Source organism: Empidonax traillii, unplaced genomic scaffold (assembly GCF_003031625.1).
Source record: "Empidonax traillii isolate 1590-97213 ecotype Southwest subspecies unplaced genomic scaffold, ASM303162v1 scaffold603:size388340, whole genome shotgun sequence".
In the NCBI taxonomy this organism is placed as follows: domain Eukaryota; kingdom Metazoa; phylum Chordata; class Aves; order Passeriformes; family Tyrannidae; genus Empidonax; species Empidonax traillii.
Window position 1 is genome coordinate 125,387 of NW_020955796.1, and position 22,741 is coordinate 148,127.

At 51.6% G+C, this 22,741-nt stretch overlaps 1 protein-coding gene across 1 annotated transcript in view; it reads left to right on the forward strand.

Moving 5' to 3' along the window:
• Window positions 1–13,107, forward strand: part of RTN4R (reticulon 4 receptor) — an 84,124-nt gene extending 71,017 nt beyond the window's left edge. Inside the window, exon 2 of the mRNA XM_027898553.1 lies at window positions 11,057–13,107. Within this exon, the coding sequence (XP_027754354.1) occupies window positions 11,057–12,483 (1,427 nt within the window). The 3' untranslated portion in view covers window positions 12,484–13,107. The remainder of the gene's footprint in view (window positions 1–11,056) is intronic.
• Window positions 13,108–22,741: the final 9,634 nt, after the last annotated feature.

Below are 22,741 nucleotides of genomic sequence, written 5' to 3' on the forward strand. Positions count from 1 at the left end.
AGGGCAGTGGGCACAGCCCCAAGGCTGCCAGAGCTGCAGGAGGGTTTGGATGATCCTCTGGGGCACAGGGGGGGACTCTTGGGGATGGGGCTGTGCAGGGCCAGGGGTTGGACTGGATAATCCTTGTGGGTCCCTTCCAGCTCAGCATATCCTGTGATTCTGTGATCTTTGCAGACACTTCACACGTCACTGCCCAGCTCTCCTCCTCCACTGCTCGAGGTGACAACTCCCGGGGTGGGGTGGAGAGCTCTGGTCATCCAGGCTCAGCAAGGAGAGCAACAAGCTGTGAGCAAGGTAGAGAAATGTGATCTTCAGTCACCCATGTCTGCTCTCTCATGTTTTCATTTCTTTGCAAACGCTGTTGTGTCTAAAGTCGAAGTTAAAATGTTCTCCCTGTCCTACTTGTGCTGCCTGGGGCGGCAGCTCCCAAGCTGTTTCTGCAGTCTGCATCCTTGCAGACAACCAAACTCAGGTCATGGGGAATTTCTGGAATAACTTTTCCTTCCACGTTCTTTCCTAAACTTCAGCCCTCCACTCCACATTGTGCAGATGCTGGGTCTGTAGGCAAAAAACTGAGATAAATGTCATTTTATAGGAAAACTGAGAGAAATGCTGCCTCGTGCAGGGGTGGGGGGCTCTTCCAGTGCTGAAGCTGTGGGGGTGGGATTTGCAGCTGGCAGGTGGGGTGCAGTCCCAGATGGCTGGGGGAGAGCAGGTGGAAATGCCATCTGGAGCTTTACCTCTCCTTTCTCTGAGTCACTCACACACCAATGCCAGGTTTGGAGCTGCAGGAAACTCTGCTGCTTAGTAATAATGTTTTGAAGCTTTCCTGAGATACTTTAGGGTCCACAGGAGATCTAAATCATCCCTGGAACTTGACTTTACTTTCCTTGGATACCTGTCTGCCCCTGATTTTTCACAAAAATGGCACAGATGATACTGACTTCTGGAGGAGCTGCTTGTGATTTACAGTGCATATTTTCTCACTTCATTCTTCACAGCATGGGGATGGAATGGTGGCAGTACCACAGATGATCCTGTTCATGCAATGTGCTGGTTGCATCCCATCTGGATAAGATGGAAATGAGGATTGTGACCACTTGTGATGCCCTGGGAATTGGGCACAGATTCTTTTGGTCTCCTTTTTAGGCAACCTGGGATCTGCTCGGATTTCCTGAGCTGGGTTTGGAATTTAGCCACAATAACTCTTGGGAAAGGCAGTGTGGCAGGAAAAAAATGCTCCCTTGTGAGGATGGGGAGGCCCTGGCACAGGTTGCCCAGAGAAGCTGTGGCTGTTCCTGGATCCCTGGAAGTGTCCAAGGCCAGGCTGGATAGACAGCTGGGATAACACTTTGGCCATTTGTGACCGTGACGGGAAGAAAACACAGATGTGACATTTCATATAATCCTGGAATGATTATGGTTGGAAGACACCTTAAAGGTCACCTCATTCCAACTCCCCTGCCAGGTTCTCCCAGTCCATGAGGGTGGAACCCTTTTCCCCCTTGGCTCACTGTGCTCGGTGTGGCCAAGCCCAGGCTGGCAGCAGGTGCCCTTGCAGCTCTGGGAGGTGGAGTGGGATCACAGCAGTTACTCAGAGGTGCTGTCCATGATGGATTCATGACAAGTGGATTTGGAGAGTTCAACATGTAACTGCCAAAGTATCAAACTGACCTGCAAATCCAGTGTTCTCTGCTGAGTGCACAGGCTGATGCTGAGATGCCCAGTGGAAGCTGTGGAACAGGGACCTTTGAGGTGTCACACTGGTGCAGGGGTCACCAGAGAGGGCCAGGACAATGCCATCACATCTTTGGGAGAGCTGAACATCTGTGGTTATTCCAGTGCTAAGCAACCACACATGCTCACATCCTGAAAGGGGACACACTTCTGCAGTGGTGAAACCAGCTCACCTATGAGGAAGAAAAGGGGAATATTGGGAGAGCTGGGATGAATCAGCAGCATCTGGGACCTGCACTATCTGCACAGGGAGGACCAGGGTTGAATGGTATCAGACTGAGACTGAATGGTATAATGCACATAGGAGGCCTTATTTTACAGGAATTCTCCATGTTTTACTTCAAGCTCATAATCTTCTCCTTTTCAAAGGTCAGAAGCTGTTCCCTTCCAGATGTTCCATAGGTAGTTGGAAACAGGACAGATGCAAAACACACAGATTTATCACATATTACATGAGAACAGCTGATAATTCTGATTCTGCTGATCTGTCTGGCAGAGACAGTCCTACCAGGTGAGGGGGCAGAGCTCAGTGCTGGCAAGAGCACTCACTGAGGCATGGCCTGGTGTATCCATAGGATTTTCCTGTGCCTATCCATAGGAAACTGTGATAACAAGGCCAGCTTTTTAATGCCTAAGAGGAGAATCTCATCTCAAAGCAGTGAGCAAAGCTGATTCCTCTTTTCAGGAAAACCATTTTAAGGAGCATCTTTAAACTGTGTTGACAGGTAGGAATGGCCAAGTGCTTATTTATTCCTCTCTGCAAGGGTGGGGAGGCCCTGGCACAGGTTGTCAAGAGAAGCTGTGGCTGCCCCAACCGTGGAAATGTCCAAGACCAGGTTGGACAGGGCTTGGAGCAACCTGGGCTGGTAGAAGGTGTCCCTGCCCATGGCAGGGGGTGAACGAGATGATCCCTTCCAGCCCAGAGCAGTCTGGGATTGTGTGACTATATGACTGTTTCTGTGAACTGCTGCAGCTTGGCTGAAGGATCAGGGAGATGTCGCTGCTTACAACCAGCTTACATTTTAAGGTTTGGGCACAACAGTGAGCTGTGATAATATTTCTTCTTGAAGGGAAGTGGATATTTGGGCACATGATTTGTTGCAGCAAAGGGTTTCACGGTAAAATTCATAACCACAGACGAGATGGCAGATGCAATTCAGCATTTATAAACACAAAGTAATGTACACTGGCAACCAGCCCGGAGCCTTACCTAAACAAACACCGTGATGGGCTCCAAATGAGCTGCTGCCACTCAGCACAGGGATCTCAGGGACTTTGTGGAGGGCTCTCTGCAAAGCTCAGCTTGATGGCTGCGGTGGCAGGCAGAGTGCAGCAACTCTGAGGGACAGAGCAGGACATCTAAACCTCTGACAAGTTCACCTAAACCCCTGAAAAGTCCACCTGAGCCTCTATAATTGTCCATCTGAACTGCTGTAGAAGCCCAGACTGCAGCTGCATCCCAAGGATCGCCCTCCCACTCTTACAGTCAAGAGGAGAAGAGGTAGAGAGGTACAGCAAAAATGTCTGGAGCAGCATTCCTAGTGACCTAGGGCTTGGAAAAACCCTGAGAGAGGGGAAAGAAGGTTCCATGGTCTGTTAAGGACACAGGGCAGTTGTGCCTCAAGCTGGCCCTGGGCCACTCTTTGCCCAGGCCTTGGAGAGGATGCCAAGGCGATGGTCCCACATTTAGTGTTGCTCTCCCACCCAAGGCTGCTGTGTCAGAGCGGCCCAAATGTCCCTCCTCTGGCCCTGTGCAGCTCTTCTCACCTTCTTCTACTGGAATTAGGGCTGTTCTTATTTTCTGGCCTCCCAGGGCATTACTGGGCTGTAAGAATTGATATAAGGTTATTGTTGAACAGGGACCCAGTGACTTCTCTATTTAAATCCCTTGATATTTTCATCTCTCAAGGTTTCTGATGACCTTTTCTTTGAGAGGCTTTCATACCTCCATGGCTTACAGCAAGCCTTAGAAATTCAGCAGGAGGAAAACCCTCTGGCTAGAGAAGAGACTTTTAATTTTTTTGCTCCTCATCAAACTCTCATTTAAATGGGCTGAAATATAAACTGTTAAGCAGCACCTTTTCCTTTCTCCCCCTGCTGAGGGAGATGCTGGCAAACCACCAAAAGCATAACCCTGCCCAAATGTTCTTGGGTTAAACCCACCCTGCTGGCAAAATGCTGGGAGTGCTGGAGAGCCCCTGGTATGGATGGGGAGCCTCGTGAACTGGGAGCTGCTTTGGCACATCCCAGGAAAGGATGGAGCTGCCCCAGAGAAGGTTTTGTGCTGCTCTCAGCTCCTGTAATGAGTTGTGTAGCTCAGCCCTAAGCGATGCTGAAGAATCAGCAGTCAAACTCCCCTGGAGATTTGTGAGGATGGATTCGAAGAATTGCACATGATATAACTCGCTTTTACCTTCTTCCCTTAAAAATATCCCTGCAATATTAAGTCCAAAAATCACATTAACGGAATATGATTTAGGTGGAAAAGATGAACACCTAGAAGTTAGGAAATGGCACATCTCTTGCCTCCCTCCCCTGCCTGGATGCATTACGGAAATGACCTTTCATTCCCGACCACAGATGATATTTTTTTCTGCTGAAATTGTGTCTTGTTCAGGGGAGAGCCTGGATGTACCAGAGAGGCTGTGCTGCCAAAGGCAGTGAAGAGCAGCACAGTCCCAAAGGTTAATGGATCTGAATGCAGTCCCAAAGGATGTGGGATCAGAGGCTGTACCTGTACAAGTCAGGAGTGGGGTTCATTGCTGCCTGCTGCCCTTTACACCCTGCCCAGCTGCAGCTGCTGGCAGAGCACAGGTCTCACAGAGGAGCTTGCCAAACCTGCCAGCTCTCCTGCTGGCCTCTCAGACCCCCCAAAAGTGTCTGTAAGGGAATTAGCTCCCTATTTTTAGGCAGCTGGGATTCATCACCAGCACAAGGCGTTTTGGTGTGAGCTGGGACTTGGAGCTCCATCCCATGGACATGGAGCTGAGCTGGTCAGTGGAACGTGGGGAGCAACCCAGTACCCAGGAACAGCCAGTGACCCCACGGACTGTTTGGCCTGAGGGGGTGTCTGACACCCCAACACCCCATGGAGATGCAGATGTGCCACAGGACCTGCTCCAGCCCCAGGATCTCCTGCTCCCACTGCCCGAGGATGCTCAGCAGTGGGAGCTGCGTGCTGGGACCGGCTCTGCTCGTACCCGCTGTGGGTCCTCAGTGTCCCGGAGCTGTAACACCGGTGGCTTTCCCCAGGTGTTTGTGTGGTGGCAGAGCATCACTCCTGTCCTCCCCTTCCCACGCTACAGCCACTCCAGCTGCACCATCACGATCCATCCTCGCTCTCCGCAGCGGAGGGAGGGAGGGAGGCAGCAGAAGCATCTCCCGCATGAGGTGAGACTGGTCCGAGCCGATTCTCCTTCTTCATTCACCTCCCAATTCACCTTCGCCTTGAAATGCATAGAAGTGCTGCCCTCTACCCTCTGGCACAGACACAGCGACAGCACAGCCCCACCTCTGGCCACAGGACAAAGCGGGAGCTGCTTTGCGGAGCCTCTTCCCGAGCCACGTGCGGAATTTCCAACAATGCCATCTCCGAGCAGGGAACTGAGCAGCGACAGTGTGTCCCTACCATAAACAAAGGCAAAATGCTGTGTGCATCAGCAAAAGGCTTTGTGTTGTAAAGTACTCCCTTTATGTCCAAGCAGGAGAGAATTCAAATGATTATTGACCCTCCACTGCAGGAAAGCCACATTATAATATCTGCAAATCAATAGAGACAAGTGCAGAGCAGCAGAGAAAGGCCAGGGCTCTGCAAACTGCAAAAAATTGCGTTTTGCTTTGGCCTCTTCAAAAAGTTTGCAAAGCATCTGTTAAAGGCCCCCGGAGCCTTTTCTTTCTAATTGCCACATTTGACAATGTGGTGGCACAGGGGACTGGTGGGAAGACAGATAATGGACCCACTTTAATTGCTTCCCAGTTTCATGACTCATAACACTTCTGAGATGGCAAAGGGGAAGTGCAGCAGTTTGACTGAAGGAGGTTTCTGGCTTTTAAGAAAGCTCTGGAGGAACAAATGCTAAACTCAAAGCCAAAATCTTGGAGGGACTGAAGGTTCCAGGTACTGGATTTACTTTCATGTTTTGCTTCTGACAGGGACTACTGAGTTAAGTTTTAATCATGCTCTGAAAGAGGGAGGAATGATTTCTGGACTAAGAGATGAGGGGATGGATGTCGTGCCAAGAGCTTTTTTCTCAGGGATGGTTCTGAGGTGGTGGAGGGTCCAGAGTCACACAGGGGTGGTGGGAGCACACTGAGCATACAGAGCTCCAGGTGGATTTATCTGGAAGGCCCAGGGAGGATGCTCCCACTGGGAGCTGAGCTTGGCATGTACTTCTGGGAATGGGCTCCTGACCTCCCTCCTCCCTGTGATACCAGGGAACCACAGAATCACAGATTGGTTTGGGTTGGAAGGGACCTTAAACCCATCTCGTTCCGCCCCCTGCCTTGCCATGGGCAGGGACAATTTCCACTAGACCAGGTGGTTCCAGCTCCTGTCCAACCTGGCCTAGAATATCTCCTGAACTTCTGGCCTAAGGGCAGAGCATGTTTTTCCAGGAAAAGGAAGGAGCCCATGGGCAGAGCTGAGCCCAGTGCTCCAGGAACACAAACACTGGTGTTTGCTGCCTGTGCCAGCCAGGCCGTGCAGTGGATGGGCTCTTTCTGCCCAGGGCCTCTGGATTCTTTTCCCTCAACCAGAGCTTTGACCTTTCTGCTGAGGGCAACCCCCACTGGGACCCCTCAGCATCACGGATACTCAGTGCCTCCTGAAAGGAGCAGAAGCCCAGAGCACTCACACTGTTCCTGCCACGTTGTAAGCTGTGTCTGTGTGATCCCTGCCTGGCCACACTCTGAAGGTCTTCATCCTTCCCCTCTGCTTTGTGCCAAGAGCAAGAAGCTGCAGTGTGGTGTACAGGGCAGGGCACAGGATGTGTCTCAGTCTCTCTGGGGATGGACTGGTTTGCCTGGGTGCTGCTTTCACCTCAAATGGACAAGCCCTGGGACATGGTGGTTGTGAAGGAGGGGAGGAGGATGGAAAGGAGGAAGTCAGGAAAACACAGGAGGAATGAGGGAGGTGAAGATGTCACCAAAAATCAGGAATAAAACTCCCCATGGCTGTAATTTCAGTATAAGGAAGCAGCATTTCTTTATTCTGGCCAGGCTTTGTAGTGAACCATTCCAGCTCAACATGCTGCCTGTCATGATTTTTCACTTATTTATACATTTTTAGCAAATAAAGAAAATAATGTTCATTGGTTCTAAGTTTCCTAATTCTCTTCATTAATTAGTATTCTATTCTCTATTGGTTATTGATTTCTTGCTCCTTGTACCAATTTGGTCCACATTCTTTAGTCCTCTTATCATCCTTTTCTCAGACAGGGAGTCTTCTCTGTATCTTCTGGTTACTCCAACAAGCCCCTTGAAGGACCATAAATTTAAGATCTCAAATGTCCAATCTTCAACTCCCCCAGGCTTTGTTTATTGAAACATCTCAGGGCTAGTTTAACCCTGTGATTTAATGATCAAAGTAACAATAATAGTCTGGGATAAAAACAAACTTAAGGAGCTAAACCAACTAATTAAAAATTATTTAGGAAATAGAAAATATGGGTTCCAGACAGGAACAAGCTCTGCTGGGCTTCAAACCATCTTAAAACTGTTTTAAGGTGGCTTGGTTCCAGGTCTCAGCAAACTTCCTGTCCGTGCTCATCCCTGTCCTGAAGTGGTCACTTGGCACCTGGTCAGGAACAGCAAGGTGGGTTTCCTGGAACTGCATGGATCAAAATATCCTCGTGCAAGGTCTGGATGGCTCCTGGCACTTGGTGGCCACAGTGGCCTGGGACACGCTGACACAAGGCACAGGTGCTGGTTGAACACCAGGGCTGGAGAAGGCCCTTGGAGGAGCTGGGAAAAGCCATGGCACGGTCCCTCCAGTCTCTGCCACAGCACCCCCTGGTCTGGCTGGGGAGGAAAGGGTCCCATGGCTGACATTCCCATGGCTGTCATCCCCTCCTGCACCTCCTCCTGGCCCTGCCTGCCCAGGGACCCTTAACAAGTGCTGAGCTTTGCCATGGATCAGTCAGGACAGGGCTGAGCTGCACAGCGTGAAACTCGTTGGGAAAAGGCTTTGGGGGATGATTGACAGAAACTATGATGGAAGGAGTTAATTCAGGTAGCTCATGAGCACCAGGTCCCTAATTAATGCACACAGGCTGGTCCTGCCTGTAATTAATGTCCCTGTGCTGTTCCACTGGTCCCAGCAGTGCCACTGCATCACTGCAGCCCCCAGGCAGGGACAGGGAAAGCCAAGGTTCAGAGCAGAGCAGGATGTGCCCCTTCCCTTCTGCCCCTCTGTGCTGGGCAGAAGCCCAGTGTGTGTCCAGTTTTGTGCACACCCAGGAACTAAACCAGGGCCTCACTGCCCAGCCCTGGCAGCTCTGTCCATAGGGAAGGGCTGGTGCTCTGGGCTCAGGGCACAGGTGGTGCAGAGGGTGCTGCCAGAGTGAGGGGGCACAGGGCAGGGTGCTGGTCCCACGTATGGCTCGTTCTCTCCTTCTGCCCCCGTGTATCCACGTATTTATTATGCACTTGCCTCCCCTGGCTGAAGCTGCAGTGGGAGTGTTGACATATTCTTCTTGCATAGGAATATGTTTGCATTCCCACCCCTGGGTCCCGTATTCCTGAGGCATGTGGGATCATCCAGGCTGGCTGGATTTCCCCAGGTGGGCTGTGGGCCCTGGCAGGGGGAGCAGCAGTGGTGTCCCAGTCTGAGCGCTGCTTTCCTGGAGTGGGTGGTGTTTCTTAGTGAGGTGAATCCCACTGCTCTGGTGTCACCTCAGACCCCACCATCTGAAACATGGAACTGAAGAAGGAGGCTCCAGAAAGTCCTCTTTCTCTGCCCACGGGTTTTCATTATCAGCTGGAGAGAAAGTGTGCTGGCCAGAGTTGTTTTAATTTCCCAGGAGGCTCCTCTTGGTGTGACATGTCTCCAGGAGGGAATTTCAGTTGTCTTGTGTTCCTTTGCTTCATACAATGGGACGTGACATGTCAAAACATGACAAGCCAGCCAGAATGTGTCATAATACTGCACTCAACACGCTGCCTTCCAGGGTTGCTCAGCAGCTAATAATATCAGCCTCAAATTATCTCTGCATGCTGAGCTGTTCTTTTTCTCCCATGTGGACTATGAGATATAGGAGCCTGCTGCCTATATTGGACTGTTGGATCACAACAGATTTATCAGCCACACACAGTGAATCATTTTGACTGGACTGAAACCCAAATCTGGGATCCCATTATTGCACAAAAGCGACTTTCCCGCCTTGGCTTCTCCGATTGTTGTTGCCTCAATAAACAGTTTGGTGAGATTTCTGTGCTATTTAATCCCTTCTCGTTGGTGTTGGAAGTGCTGTTGCTGCAGAGACAGTGTGATTTCAGTAGCCACACCATTGCCGTGCAGGCTCAGAGGGAGGGGAGCCCTGTCTGTGCTCCCGCCCCGCAGGAGCCGGCAGGGCTGGATGTGACTGTGCTCCCTCCGGTGTCCCCACTGTGTCCCCAGGGCTGGATGTGACTGTGCTCCCTCCGGTGTCCCCACTGTGTCCCCAGGGCTGGATGTGACTGTGCTCCCTCCGGTGTCCCCACTGTGTCCCCAGGGCTGGATGTGACTGTGCTCCCTCCACTGTCCCCACTTTATCCCACTCGGCATCCCTGTGCTTTCCTGCCCGGCTTTTTGGACTCTGCTGTTTTACCTTACGCTGTAATGAGGCATCAACACTATTTTCAGTCTTTCAAGGAAGGAAAACCCCTCCCACAACAGCCAAGGGGCAAAGCCGCTGTTGCCCGCGGGCTGGAGATCTCCAGGGATGGGGAGGAAAGTGTCTTCTTGCCAGAGGTGCCGAGATGAGCTGGGAAGGAGACACATGTGTCCCTGCTCACACGTGGTATCTCCCAAATGGAGCCTCCTGTTGCCCTGGGTGCTGCCCGTTGGTTTAAGCTCCGGACTGTGGTTTGGAGGAAGGGCTAATTACTTGCTGCTAATTGCTGGTAAAGCACTGCTGAAACTGCCTCCCTTCCCCACCACGGGTAGTAACAGCAGGTCTCTCTCCAGGTTTCTCAGCTGCAGGTTCCCACTGACTCTCCCTCCCAGGTTCCTTTGCAGAAGATGATGCTCTGCCTATCCCTTCCCTTCCTCCAGACTCTTTCCCATCATCCCAGCTGGGGCTCGGGAATTTGGTGAATCAAAATGCTCCCCTGTGATTCCAGAGCAGCCCAGCTGCTGGGGAGCAGGTGTGGCATCATTATGGAAAAATGTTCCTCTCAGAGGCTTTTCATCCCTGGTGGGCTGCCTGCGTGCCTGGGACACATGGAATCTACTCTTGCCTTGCAAGCTTTTTGGGATCCCTGAATCCTTCGTGGAATCTCGGAATCAAGCCTTGCATGTGATTTCCTCCTACAACAGCATCACCCTCTGTGGAAAAACATGCTGGCTCCTCCTCTTCCTTGGTGGCTGCACCGATTCAAAGGGAAAACTAAAAAAAAAAAAAAAAAAAAAAGGAGGGAGAGAAAGGGGAGCAAGAACATGTGGCTTAAAGTTTTGACCAAGGGAAGGAAAGGATGCTTTTGGCTCTGAGACATCTGCAGGCAGGTCTGACCTGAAAGTTATTCTGGGAATCTCTCTCAGTTATTTCTTCCAGGAAGACCAGATCAGTCCAAAATTATTGGGGGAAAGTCACAATTAGGTTTTGAGAGCAATGTGGGGACACCTGCCTGTTTCAGAGAGTGGTTCAGTGATCCTGAAAAGCAAGGAGCTGGTGGCACTGCTGGGATGGGACTCAGAGCTGCCTGGGACATCCTGTGGGTGCAGGTGAACTGGTCTAAGTGTGCCCATGGCAGAGAGAAATGGCCCCAGCGGGCAGTGCCTTCGCTCACAGGTAAGATCTGTGGAATGGGACTCGTGTTGGATGCACATCCAGTGCCCAAATCCATGGTGATGATGATGATCCTTCTCTGTCCCCACGGCCATCAGAGGCCTCCCGAGTGTGCAAGGCTGAAGAGGCGCTCACACTTCATCTCTACAAGCTCTTGAGTTGAGTGGTGGAATATTTGTAACTGTGCACTTTAATTGCTGGCTCCCCTGGCATATGTTGTTTGTGGTTGGTGGTGACACACTCACATGGGTGATTTCAGGCTCCTCTATTATCTGCAGAGAGAAGCTCTCCCATGACCCTGCCTAATTTACATACTATTTTTTTCAATCCTTTAGGAAGCAAACTGCTGATTTTGGTGCTTTGCTTGAACATCCAGTCAGAAGTGGAGTCTTGCCCCGGGGCCTGCGTATGCTACAGTGAACCCAAGATTACAATAAGTTGCCAGCAGCAGGGACTGACAGCTATCCCCACGGAGATCCCCATCCAGAGCCAGCGCATCTTCTTGCACAACAACAGGATAACCCTTGTGAGGTCCACCAGCTTCACCTCCTGCCGCAACATGACCATTCTTTGGATCCACTCCAACAACATCAGCCTCATTGAGCCTGGAGCCTTCTACGGGCTCAACAAACTGGAGGAGCTGGATCTCAGTGACAACACGAACCTGAAATCTATCAACCCCGTCACCTTCCGGGGCCTTGTTCACCTCCACACCTTACATCTGGATCGCTGTGGGCTCATGGAGCTCTCCACAGGGCTTTTTCGGGGGTTGTTCTCCTTGCAATATCTCTACCTTCAGGATAATAATCTTCAGACCCTGCTGGACGACACCTTCATAGATCTGGCAAACCTCACCTACCTGTTTTTGCACGGGAACAAAATCAAGAGCTTGTCGGAGAACGTCTTTCGCGGGCTCATCAACCTCGACCGGCTGCTCCTGCACCAGAACAGGGTCAGCCTGGTCCACCGGCGGGCTTTCCACGACCTGGGCAAGGTGATGACCTTGTACCTGTTCAACAACAACCTGACGGTGCTCACGGGGGACACCATGGCCCCCCTGGCGTCCCTGCAGTACCTGCGCCTCAACGGCAACCAGTGGATCTGCGACTGCCAGGCCCGCTCCCTCTGGAATTGGTTTAAGCAGTTTAAAGGATCCTCCTCGGAGCTGGAGTGCCACCTCCCCCCTCGCCTGGCAGGGAGAGACCTCAAAAGGCTGCAGAGCTCCGACCTGGAAGGGTGTGTTGACTCCCTCAACCAGATACGAACAAGTGTCTTTAGCACTAAAACCAGATCGGGGAAATTTCCGACTGGGATCCCCCCTCTCGGTTCCCACGACGGCTCCTCCAAGTGCTGCCAGCCAGAAACGGATAAGTCTTTTATTTACGAAGCGAAAGGCAAGGCAGGGCCTTCTTCCCACAGCAGCCGCTCGTCCAACAACCACCTCAAGGAAAAGGAGAACATGTCCAAACCCAAGTACGTTGAGACAGACCCTTCCAAAAATGGCAGCAACAAGCAGATAAATGATTCCCCCTTTGGGACCTTCCCCAGCATTGTAGACCCTCCTTTGACCAAGTTGAGGCCAGAGTTTCTAGAGCCTATCGAACCTTCCACAGTCCCAACCAAAAAGAGGCAGGGCTGCTCTAAAAAGAACAGATCAAAGGCCCAGTGCCGCCTCACCCAGCAAGGAAACAGCTCCACGTTACAGCTCAGCCTAAGCCTTTTGATCCCCCCCTTGGTGTGGAGCTTACTGTTATTCTGCTAAAATTAACTCTTTTCCTGGGTTGATGACACTTTAATACTAGACTTTTGCTGACCTCCATAAATGTTGCAAACAAAAGCAAAACTACCATCCACCCTGAGAAAGCTTTGTTACACAAAAGTTAACTGGATGCCTTTATTAAAAAACAAACAAACAAACAAATAAACCCCACAAAACAAAAAAGACAAACACCGAGATGTACATAATTTATTTGTCCTGAAACCTGTGAATTATACCTTTGGTCTTCGGAACTGCACTTGCCCACAAAGCAGCTTTTGCTACAGCAGATGGTAAAGAAATATGGTTTATTTACAGGAAAAAAAAAAAAAGTGTAAGAAATGCTCTGAAAAGAATGTCTAAAATCTGTTTGTAACTCGCCATCACACTGAACAATGTTGCAGGTTCCCATTTGCAGAGGTAATGAATTTGATGCTGTTTTAATCCTATGTTTATGAATATTGCAGTTTTTTCGTACTCATTCCATCACACCATGTTTACGGGCAGGATTTGTTAAAGAATGCTGCCCTTTCCTTCACAAGATTGCAGTATATATAGATATGCATTTTATTTTACTTGTGTACAAGTATACAAAAAAAAAATATAAAATAAAGATTTCTTTTTCCTAAACGGTTGTTCATCTGCAAGGGCTGAAGGAGGCTAAGCTGAAAAATTCAAAGATGAGGAGTAACTCATGATCTGAAGGCAAGTTGAGCATCTAACACTGCAGTAATAAATGAGACATACTGGGCATGGTTATGCAACCTTCAACTGGTGCCAGCAAAGGGGTTTGTTGTGTGAAACACGCCCTGGTAATGCTCCTCTTTCCCTCTGAACTATCCCAGGCCTGACCTCGTTCGTATTTCAGGATGCTCAGAATAGCAGGAATTATTGCCCAGCCCCTGGGTCTGGGGACTCCTCGTTGCAGGTGGAGCAACGTTAGAAACAATCCCAAGAGGTCGGGTAGGGCCACTTTTCTTCTGATCTGCACAGATGAGGAGGCTCAGCTCTGCTGTAGGTCCAGGGTGGAGCACCCTCAGGTTTGGATTTCTGGAATGGGGTGCCTGTCCCCACAAACACAGCTCCTGTGCTGGTAGCTCAGGCTGTGCTGGAGAGCTGGGGTCCATTCCTGGTTGCACCACCTGCTCCAGGGGGTCACTGTGCAAGGGGCTTCATCCTCAGTGTGACCCTGAGATGCTCAGAAAGTAAACACTGATGTTCACCATGAGGTGGATGTCACCACATGACCCAGGGGGCCATAAAGCACCTGCCTGGACCTGTGCCGGTGCTGCAGCCCCCCACTGTGTGCCACGTTAGGGCAGGGTGTGCAGGGGGCTTGCCAGGAGGTTGCTTTTCCTTATCAAACTGTGGATTTTCTCCTGTGCCTCTCTCTTTAGGAGGACTGTTGGGGTTTTCAGGTCTGTGCATGCAAGACTGGCCTGTCACACACAGGTGACGTGACTGGGGCAGAGGAGAGCAAGGGCAGTGTCCCAACGTGCACTAGAGGGTTATGTGGGGAAGTCAGGCTGAGGGTCTCCAGGCTGCACCATTCCCAGCACTGGGACTGGTGCTCAGCTCCACAGAGCAACCCCAGGAGGAGAGGGAACAGTCAGCCAGGAGTGAAGGGCTCTAGCAGGGCCACGACTTAGTGCCCAGCCTTGTTCTGGGCTTGATGGTTCACAGGGAGGGAGCAGTGGCCATGGGAAGAAGCAGGAGGATGCTTGAATGGCTGATGTGCCAGGGACTGTGGTGCTGCAGGCTGGGCACCACCTGCAACAGCTCCAGGGGAGTTCCTGGATGCTTCCTACCTGTGCCAAAGCCAGTTCCCACCTGTGTGAATGACAGGGAGGACAATGCCCCAGGTGTTACCTTTGTGAGCTGTCTCCTCCAAATCCACCACTGGGGTTGCCAAAAAGATGTGCCACAGACCTGTAGTGGTGGGCAGCTCCCCCTTGGCACTGAGATGGGCACAGGGTTGCCCCAGCTGTGTCACAGGGCAGAATGCTGGCATTCCAGCAGGTCTGACTGCTTCCACCCCAGCCCCATGAGCAGTCTCTGCAGAGGAGCCAGGGATGTTTCAGTGCAAACACACTGTCCTGGCCAAAGGCTGAAGTGAGAAATCAGAGCCCTGTGCTGGGGTTCTTAGTGCCGTGGTGAGCTAGACAGCCTTGGCAGCCCTGCTGCCTGCCCAGTTTGTGTGTGTATTATCCACACACACAGGTGAGTGACTGGCACGTTTCCAGCTGCTTTCTGCCATACTTGGTTGGATTTGTCCCATCATGCCATTGCTGAAGAATTTTCCGAGGTCCTGCATGCCCAAAGTGTGCCCTCTCCCCTGCCACTCATCCAAAAGCACCATTCAGACTCTTGAGGGATTCAAATCCACAATTACACCTGAGGCCCAGCAACTGAGAGTCATGGGGTCAGCACTGCTCCAAAACCCATAAAAAAGCCAGGAGATTTGCTGGATGCTGTGACAGGCCCCTGTGGATCCTCCTGTTTTGGTCATGGGCTCAGGACACACCACGTGTCTCCCTTGTATAGTACTCACTGAGTTTTGTGGTCCAAACACCTGCACCAGTGCCCACAGCTCCATGGGCAGGAGCAAACCAGACAAGGTGGCAAAAAGCAGGATGAACCCGAAAGAAAAAAAAAAAAAAAGAAAGTAGAAAAAAGAGAACAGCTTCCATTGTGGCATTTCCCCCAGCAGCTGAATGGGCCCTGAGCAGAGCTGAGCTCTGGACCTGCCCAGGCCCAATCCCAGGCAGTTTGGCTCTGATGCTCCCTGTGGATAACACAAAGCAGACAAGCAATTACTGTCACTTATCCTGAATGGACCAGGAGTCACATTCTGCCAACCCAGTGACACTCTTCCTGCTTTCTAGAGCTTGACTCTGCTGTGCTTTCAGTGGCTCCTAGGACTATATATTGGCCACAAGCCCAGAAGAGTCCCTTGTGCTAATTTCCTAGATTTCCTGCTGTCCAGATGCCAATTCCTGTGTTTACAGGCACTAGAAGGCCATTTGAATGACAAATATTGCAGAAGGGGAGGCAGTAGGTAGCAGGAACTCCCAGAGGAGCATAGGAGAGGCAGAAGGGCTGCTCTGGTATCGGTGAGGGTTGGGAGGGACTTCAGATGAAGGGAGTTTCTTTTGTGCTTTGCATCTTGCTGGGGTAAGCACAACTCTTCCAGATATTCTGAGACATATTTTACACTCAGATGTCACTGAGTTAAGTGGGATTTACCCAACAGAGCTCAGGACCTTGTTGAATGTTCCCTATCTCACGATCCTTTTTCTCCTTGCCTTTCTCACTGTGCAAGTCACAGTCAATTTTCTGCTCATGCCGTTGACGCCAGGAATGAAATCAAACAGACCGAGCAGGCAAAGGAGCCAGAGTGGATGAGAGATGCAGGCCAAGTTTCCCTGGAAGAATGGGCTCCCCACCACAGAGCACAGGGCTGCACAACTGCAGTGTCACCAGGCAGACCCTGGGTAGTGCAGTGGGCACTGCTGGAGATGCTGTAAAACCACAGACCTTCCAGTGGTGGGAAGACATCGTGTTCCTGTTTAATTCTCAGTAAATTGTCTCCATGGTAGTTCCACGCTTGTCCTTGCAACAAGCAGGAACAGAACCGAGAGAGAAACACTCTTCCCAGGTTTCCAGGTCTTGCTGTAGGGACAACCAAGTCTCCAAGCTGGCCAAGGAGATGATTATGCCCCTTCTTGTCATGGTAGTATGAGACATGTATTTATCCTCTGCCCCCTCCCTGCATCTTCCCATCCTCCTGCAGAGGAGACGGGACTGTACCTCTGCCTATGGTCAGGAAGTGGATCCCAAAAGTCTGTGCAGGTGGTGATTTGTCCCATCCTAAATGGGGTCCCTGACACAGGTAGGGTGAGCCTCACTCCAGAGGTCCCCACCTTGCAAAATCTGATGTGGACACACTTGATGGAAAAGTGATTTCATCAAACTGCTTTTAAAAGCATGTCTCCCCCTTTGTTAATGGATAACTGTGACTGACCAAGATCAAAACTCTCTATTATAGGGATGCTGTGGCTTTGACACCATTTCCATCAGCAAGACCTGGGGGGAAGAGAGGGGGTGATGCTGTGTGAGAGAAACCCCACTAATGACCCAGTTCCTAGGATGTCTTGGGCACTGATTGGAAAGGACTGAGATGCTCTGACACATGGAGCTCAAGCAGTTCAAGCTGTGATCTCCTGAGAATTCTTCATTTCCCTGTTCAGAGCCCGCCCAAGGCTTCAAAAGGTGAACATTCCAAGTCTGGGCATTGGAAGTGCCCCCCAGGGCTGGGACTGGGACTCATGGCTCCAGCTGCTGAGTCAGCCTTGCTGGGAACACGTCAGCAGAGGACCAGGAGAGTCCAGGAGCAGGACAGGAGCAGCCAAAGTGACTATGGGCAGGCACTGGCTTTGGTAGCTTTGTTCCCTGCCCACAGCAGCCTGAGTTCCCAGGAGTGTCCCTGGAACAGGCATTTTGCTGCATGCAGGGCACTGAGGACAAGTGTCTCCTGGAGGGAGACAAGCTCAGACAGTGCTGGAATCTTGGAATCATAGTCATGGAATACCCTGAGCCAGAAAGGACCCACAAGGATCATCCAGTTCAACTCCTGGCCCTGCACAGGCCCATCCCCACAAGTCATACCCTGTGGATCAAGAGTCACATCAAGAGAATCATCCAAAGCCTCCTGCAGCTCTGGCAGCCTTGGGGCTGTGCCCACTGCCCTGGGGAGCCTGTTCAGTGCCAACCACCCTCTGGGGGAAGAACCTTTTGCTGAGATCCACCCTGAGCCTGCCCTGACACAGCTCCAGCCATTCCCTGGGGGCTGTCCCTGCTCACACAGAGCACAGCTCAGGGCTGCCCTTGTGGTCTCTCTTGGCTTCAGACTTTAGAAATCTGTAGTTGCCTCAAATATGTTTGCGGCCTCTGCTTTCCTCCCTTCTCTTTCCCTGGGTGTGAGAGGACGTGCAAGCTGTCTCTGCCTCTCCTGCCCCTCCCCTGAGACAGGGCACTCCCATTTCCAAGCTGTTCCTCCAGACAGCACCACTGAGAACTCTCCAGCTGCTAAACCCACTGCTCAGCTCCCCGAACTGAAACCACCCCCTTAATGAAGCTCCTCTGAATTCTGCTTAGCTGCATCCTGGGTTTGGAGATCACATTTCCAGGCTTTTCTCATCGGTGGCTGGAGTCTCCCCACTCCTCCTCTGAGCTGGGGAACCAACAGGGAAGCAAATCTCAGGTGGCTGAGGACAAAGTTCTGTGTCAGGGAGTGGAACCCTCTTGTGCAGTTACCTGTCTGTGAGGACACCTGGGCTGCAGGGAGATGGCATCTCTGCCACATTCTTCCCCAAGAGATCACAGGGAAATGCCCAGCTGCCTGTGACTCCCCAGGGCTGAGATCTCTGCTGCTAAATTGTCTCTCCTAAACCTTGTGAGCAAGTGGTGTTTCCATGTCTCTGCTCTGACATGGAGAATATTATCCGAGCTGCTGAGTTATGCTCCAAACAAACATGATGCATAGAAATAATAAAGGCTGGAAGGTTTTTTAATTCGAAGCTGTGTCTCTGGATTAGTTCCCCATCATTAGGCAGTCAGAGAGTAGAGTTACTGCTGCTCTGCCTCCTTCTCAAAATCAGAAAAGGATAAAAAAACCTCAGAGTCGTTGAGAGCTGGGGATGGGCAGGAGAGCAGAGAGCAGGCAAGAAAGACATTAGTTTTTTAGGGATGATACTGGTCCACGGAGCATGATTGCTCGTGGGAAGCTCTGGAGACAGCAGGAGCTCTGAGTCCAACCACGGTGAGGGCAAGGAATCTGTGCAAACCTGCCCTGTAAATCCAAGGCCAAACATTTGAGTCTGACTCGGGACAGAATCCCTAATTAAAGACTCCTTGATTTGTGCCATAACTAGGGCACTGCAGGGGGAACTGCTGAGGCAGGTGAGGCATCCCAGGGTATCTATAAATAGGGATAATGGAGCCTTGGCAAAAAGAGGCACAGCGCACATACCGGTGTGCTCTGCCTGCTCCCTGAACGGGGAGGCACTTCAGATCCCTGAGTGACCCACCTTCAGCACCGTGGGAGAGACTTGTTCTAGGTCAGCAGGTACCAAAAAGGCCCAGCTGTCACCAAGCATAAAAACAGTAACGTTTTTGGGGATGAAATCATAGCTTTTGATATCCTGCAGCACTGCACATGGCACAGCACAGGCACCGATGAGTCACGGGCTGGGCTCCTTTGCAGCCATTGGGGGTGGGTGGTTCCATCTGCAGGGCTTTGCTGGTCTTGTGGTTCATCTGCAGGGCTTTGCTGGTCTCAGGGCCCATCTGCAGGGCTTTACTGATCTCTGGATCCATCTGCAGGGCTATACTGGTGTCAGGGGGTTTTTTTGTGTCAGGATCCCCCTGCAGTGCTTTGTTTGTGAGTTGGCTCTGTTGGTTTGCTGATGGTTCAGCTCCTTTCTGGTGGTGTAGTTGGGGCTGGGTCCTACTTGTTCTGTGGCTAGTTTGGAGTGTTATCACTTGACTTTAAACTAGAGAGGGGACAACTGCAAGATGAGGTGTGAGGAGGGAGTGCTGAACCTTTCCATGTGAGTGGGTAGCTAACATTTTTAAACACCCTCTTGGGTGGCTGTGTTTGGTGGAGTTTAAACTGGCACTCCTGCAACTCCCTGCTGAGCTGTGAGATCCAGCTCTGCTTTCTGCACAAGCCTCTCTGGTGCAGGTTGACCCAGCACCTCTGGAGAAGGACCAGGAGCTCGGTGGCACATTCAGCTGACCCAGCCCAGGAGCACAGCAGGGTCTCTCCAGGTCTGCTGTGGGATCCCTCCCATCACCCTGACAGCCAGGGATCCTCCTGGCTGCCCATGAGCAGGAGGGTGTGCTGAGCACGAGCGTGTCCATGTCTGGCCCAACACCCACCACAGTCAGTCTCCAAACCCACATGGAGCTGCCCCGACAGACCCTCACTCATCAGCCTTCCCACCCTTGCCCTGCCTGAGGAGCTCTGGTTTACCCCTGAGACTTGGGGCAAAGCAGCAGAGATGCTGCAACCTCCAGCAGTGTCCCATGCCCACAGTGAGACCTTGGGGGAGTCACTTCACTCCTTTCCCAGGGCTCGCCTGGGGGTGGTGGGATTGCTGGTGGGAGCTGTGCTGGATCTTCTCACACTTCCAAAGCTGCTCCCTCCACAGGAGAGGGGCAGGATGCTCGACTGCTGTTTTCACTGGAGCCAGGCCCTGGAGTGGGCTGCCTGAGGACTCTTATTTAGCTGCACGCTGCTAAATAAAAGGGCAGAGCTGCTCTTTTCTCCCTGGTATTTCCATTCAAACCACAACAACAGCGGCAGCAGGAGCAGCCGCTCCCATGGAATATTTATAAGCTGTTTGCAGAAATGTCAAGAAGAGCCAGTGGTTGTATTAACACGCTCTCAGAGCAGCAGGCTGGGAAAGTTATCCTGTGTGATTCTTAGTCAAAGTGCTTTATGTAACAGTCACAAGCTTACAAATCCCTGTGACGTTTCCTTGTTCCTTGACAAACAGTCGCTCGGTGTCCTGACACTGAGACAGGAATCAATCACTGGTGCTCGTTCATTAGCGTCCCCCTCCTCCCTCCCAAATTAACACCGGCTTACCTGGAGGCTCCGGTCCCTCTCTGCATGACAATGAGAGCAGAGCCCCAGGAGACGCAGCAGGGCTGGGCTGCAGGACGTTCCTTATTCCTCACCCGTGTCAGGTGCTCACACGGATTTCAAGCTGACTCCAAGACGCTGGGACTAAATGTTCCCGTTTGCTTTGGGCAGTTCAAGTTGGAATTCTAACGAGGTTTCCAAGCAAGACTGTTAAATTCTGTATTTTGCTACCCTTGCTGCCAGACTGACCTTGCTGGGACTGTGGGGATGAGGCTGGTGGGGATGAAGGAAAAGCCTCTTGAATCCTATTAAACAGGGAGGTCTGGGAATGCATCCATACACACCCCCCCCCCTCATTTCTGTGAATTAGTAGTGGGGGTGGGAAGCACACTGGGATGTTTAACTTTGTCTGTACCTTTGGAGGTCGTGTGTCACTTTTAGCAGTTTCTCAGCAATGGCAGCTCACCAGAAGGTTCAATACCAAGGACCTCCCGACTCCATGTGAGTGAGCTCTTGAGGCATTGTTGGTTTGGTTGGACCCGAGAGGTGCTTTGGACTTGGACCACATTGTTCTTGGCCAGCTTTTGTTACCTGGAGAGGTCAGGAATATTTCAGTGAAGTCAAAGGAGGGTTCAGTTTCTAAATTGTTTCCCCCTTTGGAACATACTATTTATTTCCACCAGAGTTAAGATCTTTAAAGAACCTAAGAAATTATTTCCAACCACTGGGACAAACAGAAGCTATCCCAGAAGGAATGGATGTTTCACAGAATCACAGAATATCCTGACTTGGAAGGGGCCCACAAGGATCGAATCCAGCTCCTGGCCCTGCACAGGGCACTCCTGAGAATGCCACCCTGTGCCGAGGTTTGGGGGGAAAAAGTCAGTTTTCTCCTGCAAGATAGTTCTGGGAAGGAGAAAACTGACACACAGACACTGTCCTGTGTTTCTGTATCACTGGTTCAGTTCCCACCCCAACAGGGCCTTGGGTTAAGTAATAGGTCCCTGTGGTCCTGCCCAGCCTTGTTTGGGATCTCCACACAAACTGTGGGTCTGGGAGCTCCACTTATGTTCATCCTGGTGCCACTCTGGAGTAGTGCTGGTCTACAGCTCAGCCACAGCCACGTCCCTGCCTGGCTGGGGAGCTCTGCTGCTCTGTGAACTGATTTCCTGGCTTGTCCTTGGACCTGCCACCTCACTGTGGACCTCCTTGGTGATCAGTGGACCTGTGGATTGATTTCCTGGCTTCACCTTGGACCTGCCCCATGGCTGTGGTGTTACCCTGGGATGTGGACTCTGGGCTGGGCCACCGTGCCTTGGTCTCGCTTCCTCACTCAGGTCCTGTGGGACAACCTCTGCTTGGAGGGGCCCCTTCCAGTGGTGGGATCCTAATCAGCCCTTGCCTTGCCTTCCCTGAGGGATCAGCCCTGCTCTTCCTGCTCCCTGACACGTCTCATGAGATGATGGACCCTCCAGCTGTAAGGTCAGAAGGGAGCAGCAGAACAAAAGGCCCCCCAGGTGGCCCGAAGCCTGTCTCAGGTATGGCCCAGCCTTCTCCAGAGTTGCTAAATTTTGCTGCTTGCAAACCCTTTGATGGTGCTGGAACAATGCCTAGATGTGCAAGGGGTCCAGTCAAGATTTCCACTTTCCAGGCTATTTTTGGTTTGCTTGGAAAAAAGTGAGGAGGAGAGTGGGCTCCATACCCTGTTCCAAAGGCTGGAAGGGAAGCATCTGGTGTGCCCAGGGGTTGTCATAGTGAAGATGAGCGACACATAATAATGATGAATCCAGAAAGTTTCACCTTGATTTCCCTGCCTGTGTGAGCTTTGAAGTGAGCCTCTAATATTATGTTAGCAGTTTATTGTGTGTGCTTCATTAAAAATACATCACAGGCTTTTTGGAGCTGGAAGGGACGCAAATTAGGTCATCTAGTGCAGCCTCCTGCTGCTCTGCCAGGGCTCTGATCCTGCTAATGACTCCAGCCCAACCCTGACAGGGGCTCTCTGGCTGCCAATTGAAGCTCTGGGCTGACAGGGGCAAACAGGCTCCACTGAGACCATTTCACTTTTTCAAACTTTCAGCCTTCCCATTAAGTGGGGTTTTATTTCAGGTTCCCACAGACCTGCTCAGCCAGTGTGGGAGCTGCAAGGGCAGCAGGGGCTGCTCTGATGTGCTGCAGATCCCCTGGTGCTCTGAGCTGGGCACAATCAGCCTCTGGATCCAGCCCTGGAGCATGGCAGGTGTAGGCAGGTGTGGCCCAGGAGCTGCTCACTGGTGGGTTGTCTCTCCAGGGCTGGAGGTTCTTCTCCAGGACCTGCCTGCAGTGGTGTTTCCCCACAGCTCTTCCCCAGCCCCTTTCCAGCTTTGCTTTCCCCCTTGCCTGTGCCCTGCTGTCCCCTTGGCCACCCCTTTGGGATGGTGGGGCAGGTAAAGGTGTCCATCAACAGTACTAAGGGAAAACCAATCCCTTTGCCTTGAGTTCTGCCATGTCAGAAATGCCAGGTTTGCGTCAAACTCTTGGCCAGCCTGGGCTGGAGCACATGGGGGGCTGAGAAACACCAGAACAGACCTAAATGGACACACCTGCATGCTGCCATCCTGCTGTCCTTCTGGG